The sequence below is a fragment of the Athene cunicularia genome (assembly GCF_003259725.1).
Source record: "Athene cunicularia isolate RWA chromosome 3 unlocalized genomic scaffold, athCun1 chr3_part1, whole genome shotgun sequence".
In the NCBI taxonomy this organism is placed as follows: domain Eukaryota; kingdom Metazoa; phylum Chordata; class Aves; order Strigiformes; family Strigidae; genus Athene; species Athene cunicularia.
In genome coordinates this window covers 117891152-117910954 of record NW_020799097.1, presented here as the reverse complement: position 1 = coordinate 117910954, position 19803 = coordinate 117891152, and the positions used below count along the sequence as shown (strand labels likewise).

The window sequence follows — 19803 nt, the reverse complement described above, 5'->3', positions numbered from 1 at the left end:
GTTCTGTCATTCTGATGGATCATTGCAGTGGCCCATTATGAATTGGGGACATGCAATATTTTTATCTGCATAATGGTAAACAACAAGAAATTTATTGTGTATTATTCATGCCGGGTTGGGCTAATCTGTCCTCCCATCCAATGACTCTGTGACATTGCAGATGCCAACAAGGGTGGTAAAAGCATGCAGCTTGCCCTGGAGGGCAGTATGGATGGCATAGGCTGCCCTGTGCTGCTGTGGCTGTTGGTGGATGACTCTCTCCAAGTTCAAGAGGTCTCTCAAACATGTACCTCTGTGTTGTCCCAAGACTGGACTGTTTTGGGTGCAGCTGTTTACTGAGGAGAGGAGGGAATCTGGGGGATGCTGCCTCTGGAGTTGCGTATATGGAGATCCCTCTGCTTTCTCGTCAGCCAAGTGGGGGTTTCTGAGTGGAGGGGACCTTTCTCAGTGTTGGACACCAGTGGGGAAGAGCCGGGCACACAGGATGGTCTGAGCTCTGCTCTGGATTTCGTCTTTCTTGTCCGTATCAGAAGGGCTAATTAAATAATTAACCACAGTGGGCTGAGACATAAGATGTGTTTATCTGATGTAGGTAAAATAAGGAACAGATTCGCTTGTGCAAATTAGAAAAAAAAAAATCAGTGAGCATTCTTTTTTTCAGGAAGAATACTCAAATTTTTGCCTTTTTTTTTTTGCCTTTTTTTTTTTTCCTGTGAACCCTTTTGTCCACAGATGGTAGCCAGATTCTGAAATCACTTTTCTTAAAAAAACCTCTCACAGCTCTTATTTATTCACATGTTATCCAGAAAAATATCACTAACCTTCATAAATCAAATCTGTCTGCCACATGACCTCCATTATGGACAATACTCTTGCCTTCACTAATACCAGTTTAAATCATCAGCGACTCTGCTAACTTCATAATGTGCCTTTTGATTTACAGTAGTACAAAACTGAAAAAAAAAAAGTTTGCCCATTCAAATAATCCATTTTCCATTTTTTTAAAGCTCCAGATTTCCCAAGATTTCCTTTGACTTCCAGTAGAATGATCCATGGGAGAAAAATATCACCCTCTATGAATAAACTCCAATCTAAATTTCTCATATTTTTCCTCACGTCCCATTCATTAAAATATTTCTTTATGTTTACATACTTCCTACAAAGACTTTGTGATATTTTTATTTTTAAAAAGTGATGTCTGAATTCATTAAAAGAAATTTAAAAAGCATTTTGCACATTCACACCAGAAATATGATGCTATTGATTTGAAAGTTAGTGTTCCCAAGACATGTGTATGTGTGAGATCAACACTGAAGACATTTAATTAACAAAACAAATATCACCTCCAATTATTAGATGTATCTTTTATGACCCAATATCCATTCCTCAAACTGTAATATTTATTCTGCTGAAAAAAATAAACAATAATTTAAAATTTAGATTTGTGAAGAAAAAATATAAGCAAGCAAACAAGCAGCATCTTAATTGAAAATAATCGTTTGAGCATCCTGTAATTTGGACTGAAGCTTTTGATCTCAGTCCTAGTGATCAGCTAGTCACTTCACAGAACTTAAGGGATTTTTACTGGTATAAAACTGGCATAGGATAAAGATCAGACAATTTCATTTTAACGAGTGAAGTGAGATTATTTACTACTCAATTTACAGGCTGAAAGTGCATTCTGCAGTGTTCATCCATTGGGAGAAACAGTAAAAAAGAGACAACCCTAGCTTCCCCCCAAAATACTCTGCAACTGGGGACTGCTTAGAAATTGCACAAATAAAACATTTAAAGAAACATCAGGGCATAAGCTACTCAAAGCTTATTAGATAATTAGGCTGATTGTCACTTAGGACTTGACACTGAGAGGTGCTGAGCAAAGTGCCAAGATCTTCAAATGAATAGTCCATGAAAACTACATCCTTCAATTTAAATGTAAGCTCTGGTCCAGAAGTGGAAAGATGACAGTTCAAGTCATAGGAAGATTTGGAAATTTCAGTCCAGAATTTTTGCTTTTATTTTTAAAATGTTCCTTTAAAATATTTGTTGTTCACTGAGGCTAAGAAAATGCCATTCATTTCTCCATGCTGTTGCCCCTTTAATGAGGCAGAGAAGCATTTCATTATTCCCTTCTGATGAATATACAAGCACCAAAACCCAAAGCTGAACAGTGAAACAAACATTAAATTATTTCAATCCTCTTAATTCTCTGCTTTTCTGGCAGATAATGCTGTAAGTTATTTTAGCTTAGCAGCCACAGATTCAAGAGAGATTTCTTTTTAAACTTTGGAAAGCTTAAACTGAATGAACAAACAAACGAAATAATTTTTACCCAAACAGGGAGAAAATAAAAGGAGAACATTTCAGATATTACACCGGCTATCAACTAATTTTTTTCATATACTACTTTAGGAGGGCATCTTCCCCCCCTTCAATCCAAATCCAAGCAATGCAAAGTCCCATGAAACTCAGTAAACTAAAATAACCTTTTCCTCCAAACTCCTTCCCCCAAATTCTTGGAAGAGCTCTCTGTGGTTGAACTGGAATGCATTTGGAAGTGTTTGAATTAAGTGCAGCTAGCCCAAAAGACAGTCTGGCTTCCTACATAAGTGTAAAGGATGAAAAAGGGATTGTGGTGGACAGTGCATTGTTACTGTGAATTATGCAGTGAGCTGAAACGACACTGGAATAGTCATCAAAGTTCATAAGAGCTTCTCTATTCCAGATGAACTAATATGGCATCTCTGAGCTCTGAGGTTAACTGAAATAAAACCTAGAAGTGCTGTAAAATACATTTGCTGTATTTGCCTTCTTTCTAAAGTTAGAGCAGTGCTACTGCTGACCCTATTGTCAGTAACAGCTCCATTTAACTCAATGTTATCTGCATGAAGATGACCACAAAGTTTTACCTAAAGCACATATGGCTAGCTGTAACCTTTGCAAAGATCAACGTGGTTTTAGGTATTCTAAGAAATCAGAAAGTATTGACCTGAAATCTATGAAACCGTTCACGGGGTTTTCGAATATCTTCATTTAAATAACATTGAGAGGGAAGGAGTCATTGTCCAAAGCACTGTTTCATGAATAGGCTTACATGATATATGATTGTAAAAGCAGCTAGCCCTGAGAAGAAAGACCTTGGAGGTCCTTTCTAATCCTATGTAATGGAAGAAAGACACTGGAGTTATGAGAGCCTTAAAGCTGTAAAGGATCAGCGTCTTGTTAATTTGTTCTGTTACTTGAACATGTATCATTTTATGTCCCCATAAATTTTTCAGGTACAGTGTTAATATTAATTATTGATTGGACGTAGAAGTGTTGACTCCCATTGGGAGCAATTAATAACACCTGTCAAATTGGGAGATAATAAATGTATGTTCTTTGAAAGTGAGTTAGTATTCATCAGATGCTTGTGTTTTCCATTAGCAAGAACTGATTTATAAATTTAAAAAATGTTTTCATTATACTTTTTGAGGAGAAAAAGGGATTTTATACCTTAAGGCTGTATTCTCTTCATTCATTTGAAAGACCACAGAGACACAACACTTTGAAGAAAGTTCGCGCAATTTATGGCATTTCTGTAGATCTGTTGGGAGCTTTTCCCACCCTCCCCCTGGGGGGGCTGTGTGTGTGCCATTTTCCAGATCTCTGCAGGAGCCCATACCATCTGGTAGGCCTTGGTTAAGCTGGGGTTGTGAAGAGTAGAGTAGGTGTGAGCAGAAACATGAACTTGGGCTACAAATTGAGGCACTGTGAGTTACATCTTCCTTGACAGCTGCGGTTGTAAGATTTTGGTCCACTGAAGCCAAAAGAGTCCAGTGAACTCGTCTGGGAGCAGGAAGTGACTGCAAGAGCACAAGAGTCTCAGCTACTATACTGAGATTTAAGTGTAACTCTGATCCATGAACATGAATAACAAAAGTCTCATTGATTTCAATTAGAGAAGGCTTGGGTCTATTTACTGTAACTGAGTCGATTCTCAGAAAAATAATTAATTCCTTGTCATGTCTCATGTGTATTGATTTTTATAATTACAATGAGATTGGAGGCAAGGGTTGGGGGAGAAGGTGATGCACTTGATTTATGTTTCATTTGATACACAAGCTGTCAAGGACAAAGAAAATGAGATGCAATGACCATGCCCATCCTTAATGCACTCCTCTGTGCTCAGATAACGAGTGCCAGACACACGTTGTAGTGGAGAATATGAAGTCATACACTGTTCTAACATACAGAATTCAGTACTGAGGTGTAAAGAGATGTCTTTCTACAGCAGCTTCCATGGCATGCAGAAAAGCTGCCAAGGGGAAGAATATAAGGACAGGACAAGCTTAATGTGTATCAGTGATGAAGAGGAGGAGACAAAGAATTAGAATAGGGGAGAAGAGAAAATACAAGCTGTTGCTGATAATAAAGCTGCTAGGAAATAACGTAAGAAAAAAAAAAAAGGGGGGAGTCAGAGAAGAAAATACATATGGCCTTGCTTGGTAATGATGCTGTTAGGAAAAAGATGGCAGCAGGAGAGCATTTGAAATTTGTTTCCACTGTGCTTTTACTAAAATGGCAAGTTAGAAATTTTTTAATATAGAGTCAGTCAGTATTTTACTTCTTAATTAGGTGATAGTCTCCTTTTCCAAACATGTTTGTGGGAGCAGCTGGCCTGTTTCCATACACATACACAGAGATTTGATGATGATACTCCATTTCTAGTTTCTACAGCATTGGAGATTAGTTTGTCATAAAAATATCCTCATTACTGATACAGCGTCGTGGCATTTTGGGTTCATTAAAGCCAATGTCTACACTGACTTCAGCAGGAGCACAAGATGCTGAAGAACTATTTCCAACCTTTTGCCTAAAATTATCAGTTCAGGAAGTAAAGTCTCCAACTCTTACATGAGAAAAAAAGCTTTTTCTTATACAACAGCCCTGCAAATGATAGCTGCAAAACAATCTCACATCCAAACATTAAAAAGAAATTCTATATATGAAGGAGTGACAGAGTTTAAAGGTGTAAATCTGTCCTGAGTTAAGTACTTTCATCTAAACACATGATATTTTAAACAAAAAGCAAGCTGTCTGTCTGCAGTACAGGGAACTAATTTGCATCCAGTTTGTGCAGTTTCTAAAAGCTGTTGTCTAAAATGTCAGCACTCTAAGGCAAATTTTCTTCTGGTGAACTACACACACCACAACAGAGGAAGCTGCAAACTCATACTTAAAAAAAAAAAAAAAAAAAAAAAAAAATCTCCCTGGTGTGGCAGTCTGTTGGCAACACTTTGTGAAAAGATATTCCTCCTGGCTATAACTGAGCTCTGTGCACAAAGTCGTAATACAACAAGCTGTGAGTCAGTAATAAATAACCAAATTACAGTGATTGATGATGGCAAATCTGTCTCCAATGGAATTATTGGTAAAAATACTAAAAATTCTTTCCCTCTTTAACATATTAAATCCTTTGTTTAGGAGTTGAGTTGATACCGCCAGAAAATGCTTTTAACACAGCTAGCGTAAATTTTAGTGGGCGTTTGAATACTGAGGCACAAGAGACTAGCCTGTTAAAAAAACTGCCCCTAGAAGGGCGGCTGTTTGCATAAAATACATTGGTGCTTTGCAGCTGGGAAATCATTTGATCTATTTTATATCATATGCCCTGTCACTAAGGAAGCAAATATGGGTATGAAATATGAATATGAAGCAAAACATAAAAAGGGACTTAATAAAATGAGTAATTACATTTTGCCTAAATCCTTTCATGCCAGCGAGAGGCACATACCATCATAAATTCAGCTAAGTCTGCCCATTTCAGTATGTGGGAAAGGAAAAAAAAGCTGCAGCCAGGCCCTGTGAGGCACATCACTGCAGAGGGTTTTCTCAGGAGAAATTGAGAGCGGTGACTGAGGAGTGCTGATTACACAGCACTCTAACCGATGGCCAGATGCAGGGGAAGGCAAGGGATCTGGAGCTGCTCTGTGCCATGACCTAATGCTTGGCATGTGGACAGCTGATGGAAGAGGCTAACTCTACTGTCCAGCACAGGCTTTCAAAATGCAACCCAAGTCCTTAGTGACAAATTTTCAGTGCTTTGTGCTACTTCTCGGCAAATCAATAAATAAATAAAGAATCAAGGAAAAAAGAAGAAAGGACACAGACAGAGAAGTAATCAAGTGCCCAAGTATTTGTGAAAAGCCAGTGTTGGAAGTACTAGCAGATTATTCTCTGAAATTTAAAATTCCAGCATTTAATTTCCAGCTTTTTAGTTTGCATGCCTGAGAAGCCCATGATCCTACAGCATCAAATATAAAACGTAATATTGTGTATAGTCTTTATGCCCACATACCCATGACATCGAAAAGTTCCAGCTTATTTATAAACACAATTTTAAAAAGATGAGTAGAAAATTAGTAATTCAAACATTTTTATTTTTCCGAACTATTGTAAACTTCTAGGTATTCAGACCATTATCTTAACTTATTCTCTGGCTATTCTACAGAAATGACATGACAACACACATTAGCTCACACCCAATGCTAGAATTCAAGCTGTAATACAAGCACAGAAACATTAGGACTGTGGAGACAGACAAGAAATGAAGCCTAGAACACACATTTGGGCAAGTGTAGAAAAAAATGAAAGCAGACATGACACAGCGGGCTGTAAGGAATCATACTTAGATATGAACTCTGCTGAAAACAAGCCTTCTTCTGTACAGAATTGTGATTATATAGTTACCTAGGTCCTCCTACAGGGAAATTGCGTACCAGTGGAGGACTCTGAATCTTCTCCACTGAAGTCAATGGCAAAACTACCACCAGCTTCACTAGGAGCAAGAATCAGCCTGCAATCTTTAGGATCAAAAACCGCATTTCAGAATATTAAGTGTAGATGCAGTGCACAAAATCAAATAGAGGAAACCCAGCAAGCAATGTAGTAGAATATTAAGCACTATCATTATGAAAACACCCATTGTTCTTTACAAAAATATATCCTCACCAATTATCACAAATATCTGCGGCAAGCATGCTAAAAAGATATCTCTTTTTCTTTTCAATGTAAACTGTGTTTTGTTTTCATACTGCTAAAGCACAATGGAGTGAAGGGCACACTCTGCTGGTCAGAAGCACCATTTACACTGAAAGCTTTTTAACAATATGAGTACTGACAAATAAACCCCATTATATGACATCTGGGCTTGAAGTGGTGCTCCATACTAGTCAGCTACTTGACTATTTTCATCCTGAATATCAGAGACAATGGCTGTGATGCTATGAATGGACTTTCTCATGTTTAAACATCAGCCTACCTGCTGTAAGGACACTTTCCTTCCTGAAGTACTTTTTTAGCAGTGTAACTTATGTTCAAAAACTCTTTACCTTGGGCTTTTCATCCAGTATTTGCTGACGAATCTCCTTGTGTTTTTCTACAAGTTTCTCCTGCCTTTTACTCTGAGCATCTTCTAGCTGTAAGAAAATAGCAGAGAATCTTTTTTTCAGAGACTGCACATCCTCGCTTTCCCACCTCTTCCCCAACATATATTTCATCCATCAAAATTAAAATGTTATCACCAAAAAGTATGAATAATTCTAATGTAAACCATTGTCACAAGCATCCCTGAGCACGACTGCTCTGAAGGTTGTGTGTGGACAATGAATCTGAGATTTCACACATGGGATTCAGAATCAGAAATGTCTCAAGGATTTACTGTAGACTTCTAATGCTATTAAAAGAATAATGCATTTTTAAAATTCATGCTATTTTCCTTTAGCTTTTATTGTACAAGCTGTGTGAGATGGACACTGTTCCCAGAAGAAGAGGATTGGTAACTTAGAGTCCTAAATGAACATGTTGATAAATTTTGTTCCTCCTTTAATAAAGCACTCAGACATGTGTCTGACTCCAACAGGAATTAAGCATACATAATTTGCTAATTCTTTAGGTTGCTTCCTGAATCAAGGCCTCTCTGAGCAAAAATGGGCTAACTTTTGAACTGAACTATCTCTGCACTGAAATTAAGCGAGAATTCAATAGTGCCATGTGTTTTGTGGTGATTTAATATACCAAAACATTGCGGTGCATACTTCTAGTCCAGTTTAAACCACTTATAGCTTCAGGAAAGCTAACACCTATAATGAAATTTTTTGACTTGTATTTACAGAGCTCATAGAATATTTTTTTTTTTTGCATTTCAGCCACTCTACAAATGCAATTAAGGTTGAAATATACTCTGCAACTAAATGTTTACTGACTTTCATAGTTACTAATGCAATTTTTGCATTCATGAGATAGCAAGCCAATTAAAAAATATGGTACATTTTTCATGAATAAACACAGGATATTAAAAAATGAAATCATAACTGTATTAAAACCTGCCCCAAACACTAAAAATTAATGAAGATCTGTCTGAAATTCCAGTTTAACTAGAATGGGAAGTCTACACTGCATCTGTTAAAAATCAGCACTTGCAGAATCTTTATAATAAAGCTTAGAACCTGCAGATTAATATGATCTGAAATATGAAAGCTGACATTTTGCCCCCCAAAATGAAAAATAAACATATCCTGACATACCCGTTTTATGTACTGCACCACCTCCTGGATATACGATCGAATCATTTCAGTCTTCTCTCTGGGGAGAAGCAATCAACAAGTTATTGTAGTCTGTAAGACCACACCAATAACCCCCTGCAACTCCTTAAAAAATAAGTAAGGCTATGTTTTGAATATAGGGATCTGCCTATTTAACTTTTATCCAACATGCCTTTCGTAACAGGTTGCATCTTTATTTTACGAAGGTCTTGGACCTCTCCCCCCGGCTCCTTCACAACAGGCTTTCCCTATAGTGTACTGCCAGTGATGGTGGTGTTCCTTAAGGCCCAAATGTCAGCCTCGGAGAGCTCACTATCATCAGCAGATGCACACTGCCACATTGTGGCACATTATGTAGTAGAGAAACAGTCTCTGTCAGTGAGCAGATACTGCTGGTGACATCTCAGAGACAAGGGCAAAGTTCTCACAAAGAGCAGGACAGACTTGACTCCAGTCCCCAGCTCTCCTATATAAACCACATAAAGATGAACTTGGAGAAAATAATTGAACTTTAAGTGATGCTGTGAGATAATTAGGTAACCATTGGCCAAAGGCTGAAGATGAGAACCCCCAAAGGGATAAATGCACATAAAGTAACAGTCTGTGGTTATCTGAGTTGACCAGTATCAGGACAGTACTCTAAAACCTGATTACCTAAGTCAAGAACAGTGAATTGCTGTTCACATGGCACTAAAATCTAACTGGTTTAGGTAGGTACACAAGCCCTGGGTGCATGTAGGAAGTACAAAAAATAAGAACAATCAATACAATGTGTTATTTCTGTGTAATATTTTTTCCAAAATTTGTGTAAAAGCTTTATATAAACAACAGCCTAGCCTGGATGACTCAAATAGGATTCACCAGAAGGTCTTGCTACTCTCTGTCCTACTGTGAGAGTGAGGACAAACCGTGTTACTTGACAGAGGAAAGCCGAGTTTCTCATGTAGTTCCCATCTCACCTTTCCCAAAGGCTCTTTTGCAAAGCCTGGCAAAGGAAAGCCCTTGGGAAAAATGAAAGAAAAAAAAAAAAAAGAAAAAAAAGAAGGAAAACAAAAAAGAATTCCTACTTGTCTGCTTCTGAGCCTCTCTCAGTAGTGCCTCATTAACTTCTCAGCAAATAATTTCCTACTGCAATTGATTTTTACTGCTATAACATTTTCATAATGACTACTATTTTCTAATGAGTTCCACACCCTCTGACCAGCTCTAACTATATTAAGTATTTCTCCTTTTTTTATAATAAATTATTCTCATTTTAGCTTTTTTTATATGATTTTTATTAAAATTCTATAATCTTGATTCTTAAATGATCTGATGCAGTGTGTGTGTGACCTTCTGTCAAGGTTACCAAACACACAGATTCTACGTTGAGAGGCTCCAAAACCTGTATAAACCTTTTTACCTGTAAAAACCAAACATAGATGTATCTTTGTTATCTGGTAAAACTCAGATCTTCTGGATTTTTCTTTGTTTTTGTTCCTCCTGTATTTTTAACTGTCCTTAAATGTTACTAAAGACTGGTAACAAGAATATCCTAGCAAACAGTGCAAGATTAAAATGCTCTGTTTTCTTTTTGAGCTGTTTGCCAAAACAAATGAAGGAGGACAAACAAACTTAGATACTGTGCCCTTGGGAAGAATATGATCAACTTGCACAACTACAGTTTGTATTGTCTGCTGGTGCATAAATGAAATTAATATTCCTGTCCCTGTTGCACCCTCCGAGCTCAGCTTTCCTCTCTCTTCCACCCAAAGAGACTGCACACTGCATAATACTGTCACTAGAAGAGCATCAGTAGCACAGCATCTGAGGGGAATTCATCACAAAAGTAGAGCAAACCTACTCTCTGTGTTGCTGCTATTTCTTCTGGAGAGCAGCTTTAACGGAGTTAAGATAAGATAACTCACAAATAAAAACCTAAGTTAAGGTGAAATCAAACCCTGCAGGAACTGAAGCCGCTAAGTCTATTTATACTCAGAGGAATAGTGTCTGGATTAACAGCATCTTGGTGAATCGCTCTGTCATGCCACTCATAGTCATGTCCCCATAGCACACATCAGCACCTCTGCAGCTGACCACAGACTGTCAATGCTTGCAGAACAGGAGATTAGATTAATCCCAGAAAATTAAATTAGTATCAGCAGAAGTAAGAAGGCCTCCACTGCTCTGGGGAGGTATCACAGCCCAACTAAAAGCTCCCTTGCATTCAGGGATGAGACTTTTCCGTGACTTCTCAGTTGTGCAAAAATCTTGTCTCCTCATAACATATAAGGATATGGATCTAGGGATACACTTACTCTTCCATCTGATTTTTATCCTTGGATTTTGCTTCTGTGATCTTCTCCTGCCTCTTCTTGTCCATTTTTTTCTTCAACTCTTTCTTTTCTCTAAAGCATAAAAAATAAAGGCAAGTTCAAAATGTATCAAAACAAAATACATACAGAGTAGTAATCAATTATAAGAGGAATAGCACCTTACTTTTCACAGGTTTCTTTCAGTTTCTTTAGCTGGCTGTTCTGACACTCCTCTGCTACATCTGTCAACTTCTGAATAAGCTAAAAAAAATAAATCACAAGAAACAAAAATCTGTATTTTCAGCTAAACATCACACATGCCTCTAAGTTTCTTCAAAAGTCTGTAGCAGACATGAAAGCGTTACACCATTCTCTGATTAATTACCAACGATCAAAAGCCAGTAAACATTCTTATCAGTGTAAATGCATTCTTAACTTGTGGAGTTCAGCCAGACTTGTGTATGTCCAACTTACATAGAAACTACTGCTTCTCTGTAAATCAGAGTGATACAGTGTCAGAATATTAAATGTAAAAGCAAAATACATATTGCAGATTTTACCTTTGCTCAGAATTAAAATACCTATGATAATTCATAAATGGTCACAAACTGATTTTACACAATATAAATTATGAACTGAACTCCTGTGTCACTGAATATTCAAGGTTTTATAGGAGTGCTGAAAACATTCCTCTTGCATCAAGCATTATTACAGGGAACAGCCTGGATTTCAGGGTGGTCTGGTGTATATTGAAAATTCATGCATGATAGCTAAGAAGGCTAAGCACAGATAAGCATAACCTACATTCTGATCACAGAATCATGGATTCAAAATATCTGAGTTGTTGGTTTGAGATCGGCTGTGCAGAACTGGGTCCAACCTCATTTGTGCTGAAACTGCTAACAAAAAGCACGCTTGTGGTGGTGACGCTGACAGGAGAGACACATGGACAGGGCTTGTGTGCATGTTCAATGAATGGCGAATTAAAGTGGGAAATGCAACCAGTTTGGTTTGATCACCCCCTCTATTTTAAGTCTAACTGTAAAATAATCCTCTCAGAATGATGAACCAGAGTGTTTAATAATGCCTAGCTATTCTGATCTAACTTTTCATTCCTTAGATAAAAGAAGGAAAGATAGCAACAATAGGCTCTCCTCTAAAAGAAAGACATCAGAAAGAATCAGCTGCAAGGCAGATTTTAATTGGAATATTAACTTCTGCACAGCTCAGAAGAAAAACTGTCTGAAGATCCTGAGCTAAAAATGAATTTATCCTGACAGTACCTAACTGGACAAGGCTGAAAATGTAACTTTGCTTTGAGAACTGCCATTTCTCATTTGGAAATGAGAAATAAGTTAGCTTTTAATATAAACCCAACTATGGGAGTCCAAAGTGGTTCATTTTCATAAAAATTAAGATCTCTGAGATGCAGCCAACAATTGTTACTTGAAATGTGGACTCTCTGTGGCACAGGTAATTGTGTCCATGCACCCACACTGGGGCAGCTGTGATTCACATAGAACTGGTGATAAACAGGGCACTACTTGGGAATCACAGCTCCGTACTATGATCCACGGGAATGGATTTGTGAAAAGGCCTCGCTGAGCGATATCCACACATATCACTCCTCTGACCTGCTATTTTTGGATGGCAGGGCAGAGTAGGCAAATCACTTCAACCATCAGTAATGAAGCAAAACATCATATAATAGAAAAAAATTGTGAGAGAGGATTGTCCAGAGTTTAGAAACAGTTTGCACACCCATAACACCCTTTAAAAATGTTCTGTCTGAGAATATCCATCAGCATCAGCTGCCATCTGCCCAAGCTCCTCTATTTCAGCTCAGAGGGCCTATGATCCTTCTGTAGCTGTCAGCCAAACTCCAGCTGTAAAAACTCAAGTTGGCTTCGACTGAGGGATGCAAAATATTTCTTCACCGTATACAGAATATGTCCTGCATCTCATCAAAGCATTCATCAGCAATAGCAACACTGGCACAACTCTGTGCCCTGGGCAATATTTGAATCTATTTTCATTTCTTTATTTTCGTGGTGTTTCAATTTATTTTCCAGCTAATCCTGCCTCCTCGAGCGTTGCACATTTAAAAAGTGGCAGAATGAAACAGGAATATGATCCAAAAGCTGCAGTAAACTGAGACTTATACAACTAAAGTAAGGGCTCTGTGTTAGCAGTAGTAATAATCTTGTTGCCTTTCTGCTTTCCAAGTTGTGAGAAGTGTTATTGACAAAGTGACACAACAACCCCTTGAAGTTGCAGCAGACCACAGAGAAATCAAGCTCTGAAATGGACTCCAAGTACGAGGAAGCCCCACTGCTGCTTTCATTACTCACCCTGAGATCACTAAAGAAAAGCAGATGACATAACAAACGTACCAGCTTAATGTGTTCTCGTTTCTGGTACTTTTCACTGTAATACTGCTCCTGTCGGAGATTTAGCAGCTGCTGTTGTTGCTTCTCCTTCAGCTCGACTAGCTTTTGGGTCATTTCAGAGTCCAGCGCAGCTAATTCCTGTTCAATAGTTGAAGAACTGTGGTCTGGGCTGCCCGTTTCAGATCTGCAAAGACACACACCCCCCACCAACGTCTAAGTCACCAGGCATGACCACTCTGCTCCATATTGACACCCTGTTTTCAAGGCAGCTGGTTATATGTAACCTGTTAAGAAGTTTGTCAGCACCACATATAGGGCCAGAAGATGATTTTAGATCTAGAGTAAATCAGATTTCATCTTTTAGGAAAAAAAAATAGTGTTGTTTATTAATGGGATGGCTATTGTTTTTAAACCTCATTTTACTAACCCAGCATGGTGGTGTGAACCAGACCTAGTATAAATGAGCTATAAATGCAACTGCCAAGTTTTCCTATAAACAGACGTCCATGAATTTGTTTATCCACTTCCAGACACGTAACTTGAACTTCAAAGTTGCACAGTCCCAAGCAGAAATAGCGAATGCTAATTATATTGAAAACTGAGTCACCCTTCCATGCTCTTAGCAATAAATTTAAGAGCAGAACTTTACATCTGCATTTTCAAAATGCTTAAAAGGCTAGGAACATCCCTTTACTTGGTATTTTCTCCCCCCTTCAGGAAATGCCATGCGTAGCACAGAGGAAAGTTTCCTATTGACTGCTGACTTTAGGAGGAAAGTTAACACCCCAGTGGGGAGTAAACCTCAGAAAGCCAGCACACAGGAGCAAAGGAAAGCTATAATGAGGAAGCTAAAAAGCAACACTAAGGAACAGTTTGTTGTTTTGTTTTCCTTTCTTAAGACGGAAGGAAGGATAGATGAACTTGTGAGAGGAGACATGACGACACTAAACTTCTCAAGGAAAAAAATAAGCAGCAAAAGCAGTATCCCTTACAGGTCAGCACTAAACTAAACCCAAGAAAAATATATTTAAAAAAAAAAATTATGCTGCGTCCCTGTTCTGCTGCTGCGTTTACTGCTGTACTCAAGTGTTTTATCAGTTGCCTGGGAAACCTCAGAACAATGCGCGAGATGGACAATACAGCCAAACCTTGAACAGAGAGGGCTGACACTGTGAGGAAAATGAGTTTGCTACTCAGAAATTCGCAGAGATGACAATGCAGAGAACTTTCTACACTGGCTGCCTCTCTTCCCTCTTCCAAGTTCAAGTTTGCAGCTGCTGTCAACTAGAGTTACTTCAACTTGAACTAATTGAAGCTGCTTGCATCAGTCTGAGGATGCAAACCCCAAGGTAGCCTCTTTTTATTTCTTCTGTTTTTATTGTATTTGAATATTCTGCTAAGAGGTTAAGTGGTGTCAGTGTGATAGGTGAGGATAATTTAAATACAGAGCTGGAAGGCAGCATTAATGAATACTAAAGTCAGCACATTATGCCGTTACACTATACATTTTAAAGCTGACATTTCTTTTGTATTTTTTGGGAAAAAAAAAAAAAGGCCTCTTTCTAAATGCTGGCTAAAATACTGTATTTTAAGGGACATGACCATTAAAGAAACTTCAGAACAACACCAGAAAAACACTTGTGCATGTGTGTAAATAAATACTTCAAACTTCCCATAGACAATGGCTTTACTGAATCTTGGCCCAATTTTAGACAAGGGCGTGAAACATCAATTGCTTCTGACCAGAGACAACACATTTTTCTGGTAATCTGTTACAGGGACTCCTGATGTACTGATATGTATTTTGCAGTTACAGGCAAATAGCTTCAGTAATGATTTAAAATGATAAAAATAACCTTTTCCTTGGGCTGCAGTATTCTATTAGAAGTCTGCTGCTTCAGATAGTATGTACTTGCAAGTTTGAAATTCCCTAAAAATATATTCCTGCCTTTTTAAAATTCAACCACAGATTTTTTAACCTTCGTATTTCTCTGTATCTGCACATAAAACTTCACATCTCTGAAATCACTGTGACAGCTCCACATAATAGACTGCAGGGTTTTATTGCCCGATATCATGAATGATTTATGGTCAGATCATAACAAAATAAAAAACCCAAAATCCTTCTTGCTCAAAGATAAATGAGTCATTTTTATTTATTTGTACAGTTTCTTCTTCAATATGAATAGAATATGCTAGAGAAAAGAAAGAAACATGACGTCGTTTTGTCTGCTACTATCTGTCACAGACATTGATGATGGAAAACACAGCAGATGTAATATCACTGTGTGTGCAGTTGACAATGAGGCATTAAGGGAGTTTGTTAAACTCAAGTGTAGAGCCCAGAAGACTGAAAATTTGCAACAGTTGAGGCCAGCTGAAGATAGATACATTATGAGTGTCAAGCTCTTATAGGGCCCAATGACATTCTTGTCATCAGGCAAGCATAAATGAATAAGCTCCTTCCTAGGGACAAATTATGGCCTGAATTCCAGTCACCTACATTTAGAGGTACTATCAACAAGGTTGGCAGCCAGAGTATGCTTGCAGCTTTTTTCTCTGATGGTCTCCTACCAAAAATTACCAAGTAATTTTTTTAATGTTCATTCAATATCTTCATATTTAAGAACTGCAGCTATATCAATTTTATGTAAAATTTAAAGGACTTCTGTGGTTATCTAATTACTTTAAAACATAAATTATGTTAAAATGAGAATTCTGCACTAATGGGAGAAACAGAAATTAAATTGAAACAGTATCAGACACTGATTGTATCTATGTGTGCATATGATTTGTCATGAGTTAAGAATTGATCTTTATTAACATATAGTTATCTACCATATGAACAAGACAATAATTGTGGAAAAATTGTCATAACAGTCTTCGCATTTCAAACTGATCATGATAAATACAAGTCTTTTTTTGTTATTACCTATTACAAATAATATAAAATAATATAATATAAAAATTGTATTAGCACACATGAAGAGATAGGGCAATGCAAGACTTAGAGACATCACACAGAAGGGATGTGCATGGAGAGGCAAAGCCAAGCAATCACTAAGTGATCCCCAAGCAGTCTGGATCAATCATAATTTAATCAGTAGACAGATGTTAATAACTTTTGGGTGCTTCGTTCACCTAATTATATATCTGATGTTGCCTACTCTAGCATGTGTTTTTCCCAGGGCTCTAACTTGGAGACAATGCTCTTCATCCCAAATTCAGAATATCCATTTTACCCATAAATAGCATAAAAAAGGACAAAGTCTTGTTCTTGTTTTGACACTTGAGCCTCTTCTACCACCAGACTGTGGTGGCCCAGAGTAAACCAATATGGGCAGGATGACCATGCGTGCTGGCTGCAAAAACTTCTTGCTTGAAAAAGAAGCTATATTCTAGTTATATTATTAAATGTGGGGCAGAAATTTCCATGGAACTGATACTCCTTCTTCTAAAGGAGATCAGCATGGGAGAAGATAGGGTGCTGTGACAAAATGTGCTGCAGCTGACCTGAGTAGGAAAGTAAAATGCTTTATCCAGATGGGTTTGAGTTTTTTCACGCTGCAGCCTGGTTCCTGAACTGTCGCAGTATGTAGGGGATGTCCCCTCTCATCGTTTGTGATTTAAGCTCACCACCTAACCATGGACTGCTGTTACCAGTACAGCTGAGTCACCTACCCATACCCATACCAGTGCCCTCATGTACAGGGGAAGGGGTATAACATGGTGAACAACTTATCTGGCTTCTAGCAGAGAAGCAGCCCATCATATGGTGAGGGCTTTTCCTGATGATTTCCGTATCGAAGGCCCTGACTTAATTTTACCTAGAAATCTTGCTGGTTTTGATTTTTTTCTGTGCTCTAATGTTACCTCCATATTAGTTGTCTACTGTAAAAGAAGACTTGAGTAAAGATCTCCAATACTAAGAATGGGAAAGCTATGTTCAACATACCTTTTCTTACTGTCTCTTTTTGCTGTTTTTTCTAAAACTGCTCTTCGTCGCAGGTAGTCATTTTGGATTTCATTATACTTTGCAGTGTGCTCTTTGATAAGGTCAGTGGTTTTCTTGTGGTGCCTCTTTACAAGGTCCTTCATTTCCTTGTAGTGCTTCTTCTGAAGCTTAACAAAAGACTTCTGTTGTTTTAGCTCCTCTATAGTCTGTGCTTCCACTTCTGCAATAAAAATAACAAAAGCCACTTCCGTTTTCTAATAAAGTACTATTTCAATCAGAGAACCCAGGAATTGCCATTAGCAGGAATGAAACAAAGCATGCTTGTTTACTGCACGTAGGTGAAACGTGGTAGCTTAAACCGAGTAGACTTATCTGGAAATAAGCTAACCAGATTGAAAATACTGTGGCAAATTTAACTGATATAAGAGTAAGAATTGAGACGAAAATTTAGAAAACCAAGATGTGTAGCAAAATAAAAAACATGTACCTTCTTTCCTCAACCCCTTTCAGATGCAAAAGATGCACATCAGCCCAAAATATAGAAACATGATTTTACATAAATATGACCACAGATTTTTTTGTAGCCACTGTACCAACACTTCAAGTCTCTCTTCTCTCTGGATGAGCTACGTAACATGCTGATGCCCAAACTTCCTTTACAAACAGCTCTTCAGCTGCCTGCTCTCCTGCCTTGAGCTGGGCACTGGCTGGAGGCATTGGTCCCAGGATCGTCACAGCATCTCAGGGGAGATTTCACTTCTCTCTTGATGGAGCCCCTGCATCAGAGGAGTCACAGCCACCTGGATGCCAGTCCAGCAAAGGATGGGTAGCTAAATGCTGAGAACTGCGCTCCAGTGCTGTCACTCCAACAGCAGCTATGAAGGATGTCCTGCTCTGTGAACCCAGGTCACAGCTTGAGCTCCTTGTCTGCTAGACTGACCTGCATGAGCTCGCTTCAAATCAGCAATAAAAAGAAAAGAAAACAAAAACATGCTGGAGGGAATGATGGCTTGAGTGATCTGGGGTCACAGCTCTGGAAAAGTCAAGACTGAAGACCCCTTCCCAAACAACAGACTGATTGCATGAGGCCGGCAGGTTCTCCCACAATCCAGGCCAGCCTCTTTCTACTGCATATGTGGGAGACTGAATAAGGGACAACCAACATGCTGAATTTCATGTGTCTTACCTATTTTCTGCACCTAAATGTAGGTCTACACAAGATTTGGACATAGTTCTGATATAGGAGAATGAGTATAAAATAAACTAAGTTATGAGGTTTGCAATCTAAACTCTAGCTTCAAGCTGGAGGACATGACTCCCAATTGAACAGTAGGGCACAATCTAACTGACAGGCCAGTTTGCTCAATGGAATCGTATTTTCAGTTTTGTAGGAGGAATGGGAACATTGCAAGGATAAGGAAGATAAAATGGTTTCACTACTATTCACAATATTCAGAGCAAATTTAGCTTCTGTTCTCATAAAAATGCTGGTCTTTAGTCTGCATTACATGATAATGTTGTGCTTGTGAAACTAAAACAGCGGGATATTTTTTAAAAAATTCCCTGTATGCACTCAATACTGATCTCCTGAAACACGTGCTCAAACATTTAATAACTTCAAAGCTGAGGAAGAAAACATGGTACGTACGTTTTCTATGAGTTACTGTAGTTCCTAATCACTCAAAGAAATGTCTAAGTCAGATGGCCTATTTTATAAAGAATATGTTTCTCTTGATAAAAAAGTGTATTGTTCATGCAGTGTGAACTGTATATTTATTACCTGTGAGGACACTCTGAATAAGATCTTCTGTCTTTGCAGGTGCTTTCACTGAACCTAGAGGTAAAAGAAACAACTAATTCTAATTCTTTTAAAACAACAGCTATTACTGTTCTGCTTCACTGCCTATTAAAACATGACAGGTGACACAGGACATACACTGACATGGGCATTTATTAATCATTTGAGAAAACACATCTCTTGAGCAGAAAAGTAGCAACACAAATGCTGTGAACCAACACAAAAAGGGAACCTTCTGAAAACCCACCTGAGCTTTAGTGTTTTACTTCTGAGGAAGATGTTATTAAGTCAATGATACCACTTATATGAGTCATTTAAGTAGAATTAGGCTGACAGTTAGTACAACTGCCCTACAGTATGATGTCAGTGCAAAATTTCTGTACACAAGATGAATCCAGCTCCTTGGAAATCAGTTAGATCAAACCTATGAAGACTGCCATCATAAAATAATAAACAATGTGGTTTAACAACCATTTGTTATACTAGATATGTCAATACAAAATACATAAGAATCTATGACTATTTTGTGTGTGGAGTAAGATGTAACTACATGCATAAACTAGGTACATTTATAAAAACAATTTAAAGAGATGCCTGCACCTGCAATAACAAAAAAATCCCAGCAAATTTTCTTGCTTGCAATGAACTTCAGTTCCACCACAAAAGCAACTCTTAAATAGAAGGTATTTGTATATCTGAAGAAGACTGGCCCTAACAGCATACAAAAAGTAGTGGCAAAATTTCTACCTGTTTTATAAAACCAAACCAACCAACCAAACAC

General features: G+C 38.0%; 1 protein-coding gene across 1 annotated transcript in view; it reads right to left on the bottom strand.

The window, feature by feature from the left end:
• The window catches only part of PLCB1 (phospholipase C beta 1), a 397493-nt gene that overhangs the window by 54573 nt on the left and 323117 nt on the right, over nucleotides 1-19803 (bottom strand). The window contains exons 25-31 of the mRNA XM_026844689.1: nucleotides 19005-19058; nucleotides 17225-17444; nucleotides 13273-13453; nucleotides 11064-11140; nucleotides 10883-10972; nucleotides 8568-8625; nucleotides 7374-7460 (exon numbers count right to left, since the gene is read on the bottom strand). Of these exons, the coding sequence (XP_026700490.1) occupies nucleotides 7374-7460; nucleotides 8568-8625; nucleotides 10883-10972; nucleotides 11064-11140; nucleotides 13273-13453; nucleotides 17225-17444; nucleotides 19005-19058 (767 nt within the window). The remainder of the gene's footprint in view (nucleotides 1-7373; nucleotides 7461-8567; nucleotides 8626-10882; nucleotides 10973-11063; nucleotides 11141-13272; nucleotides 13454-17224; nucleotides 17445-19004; nucleotides 19059-19803) is intronic.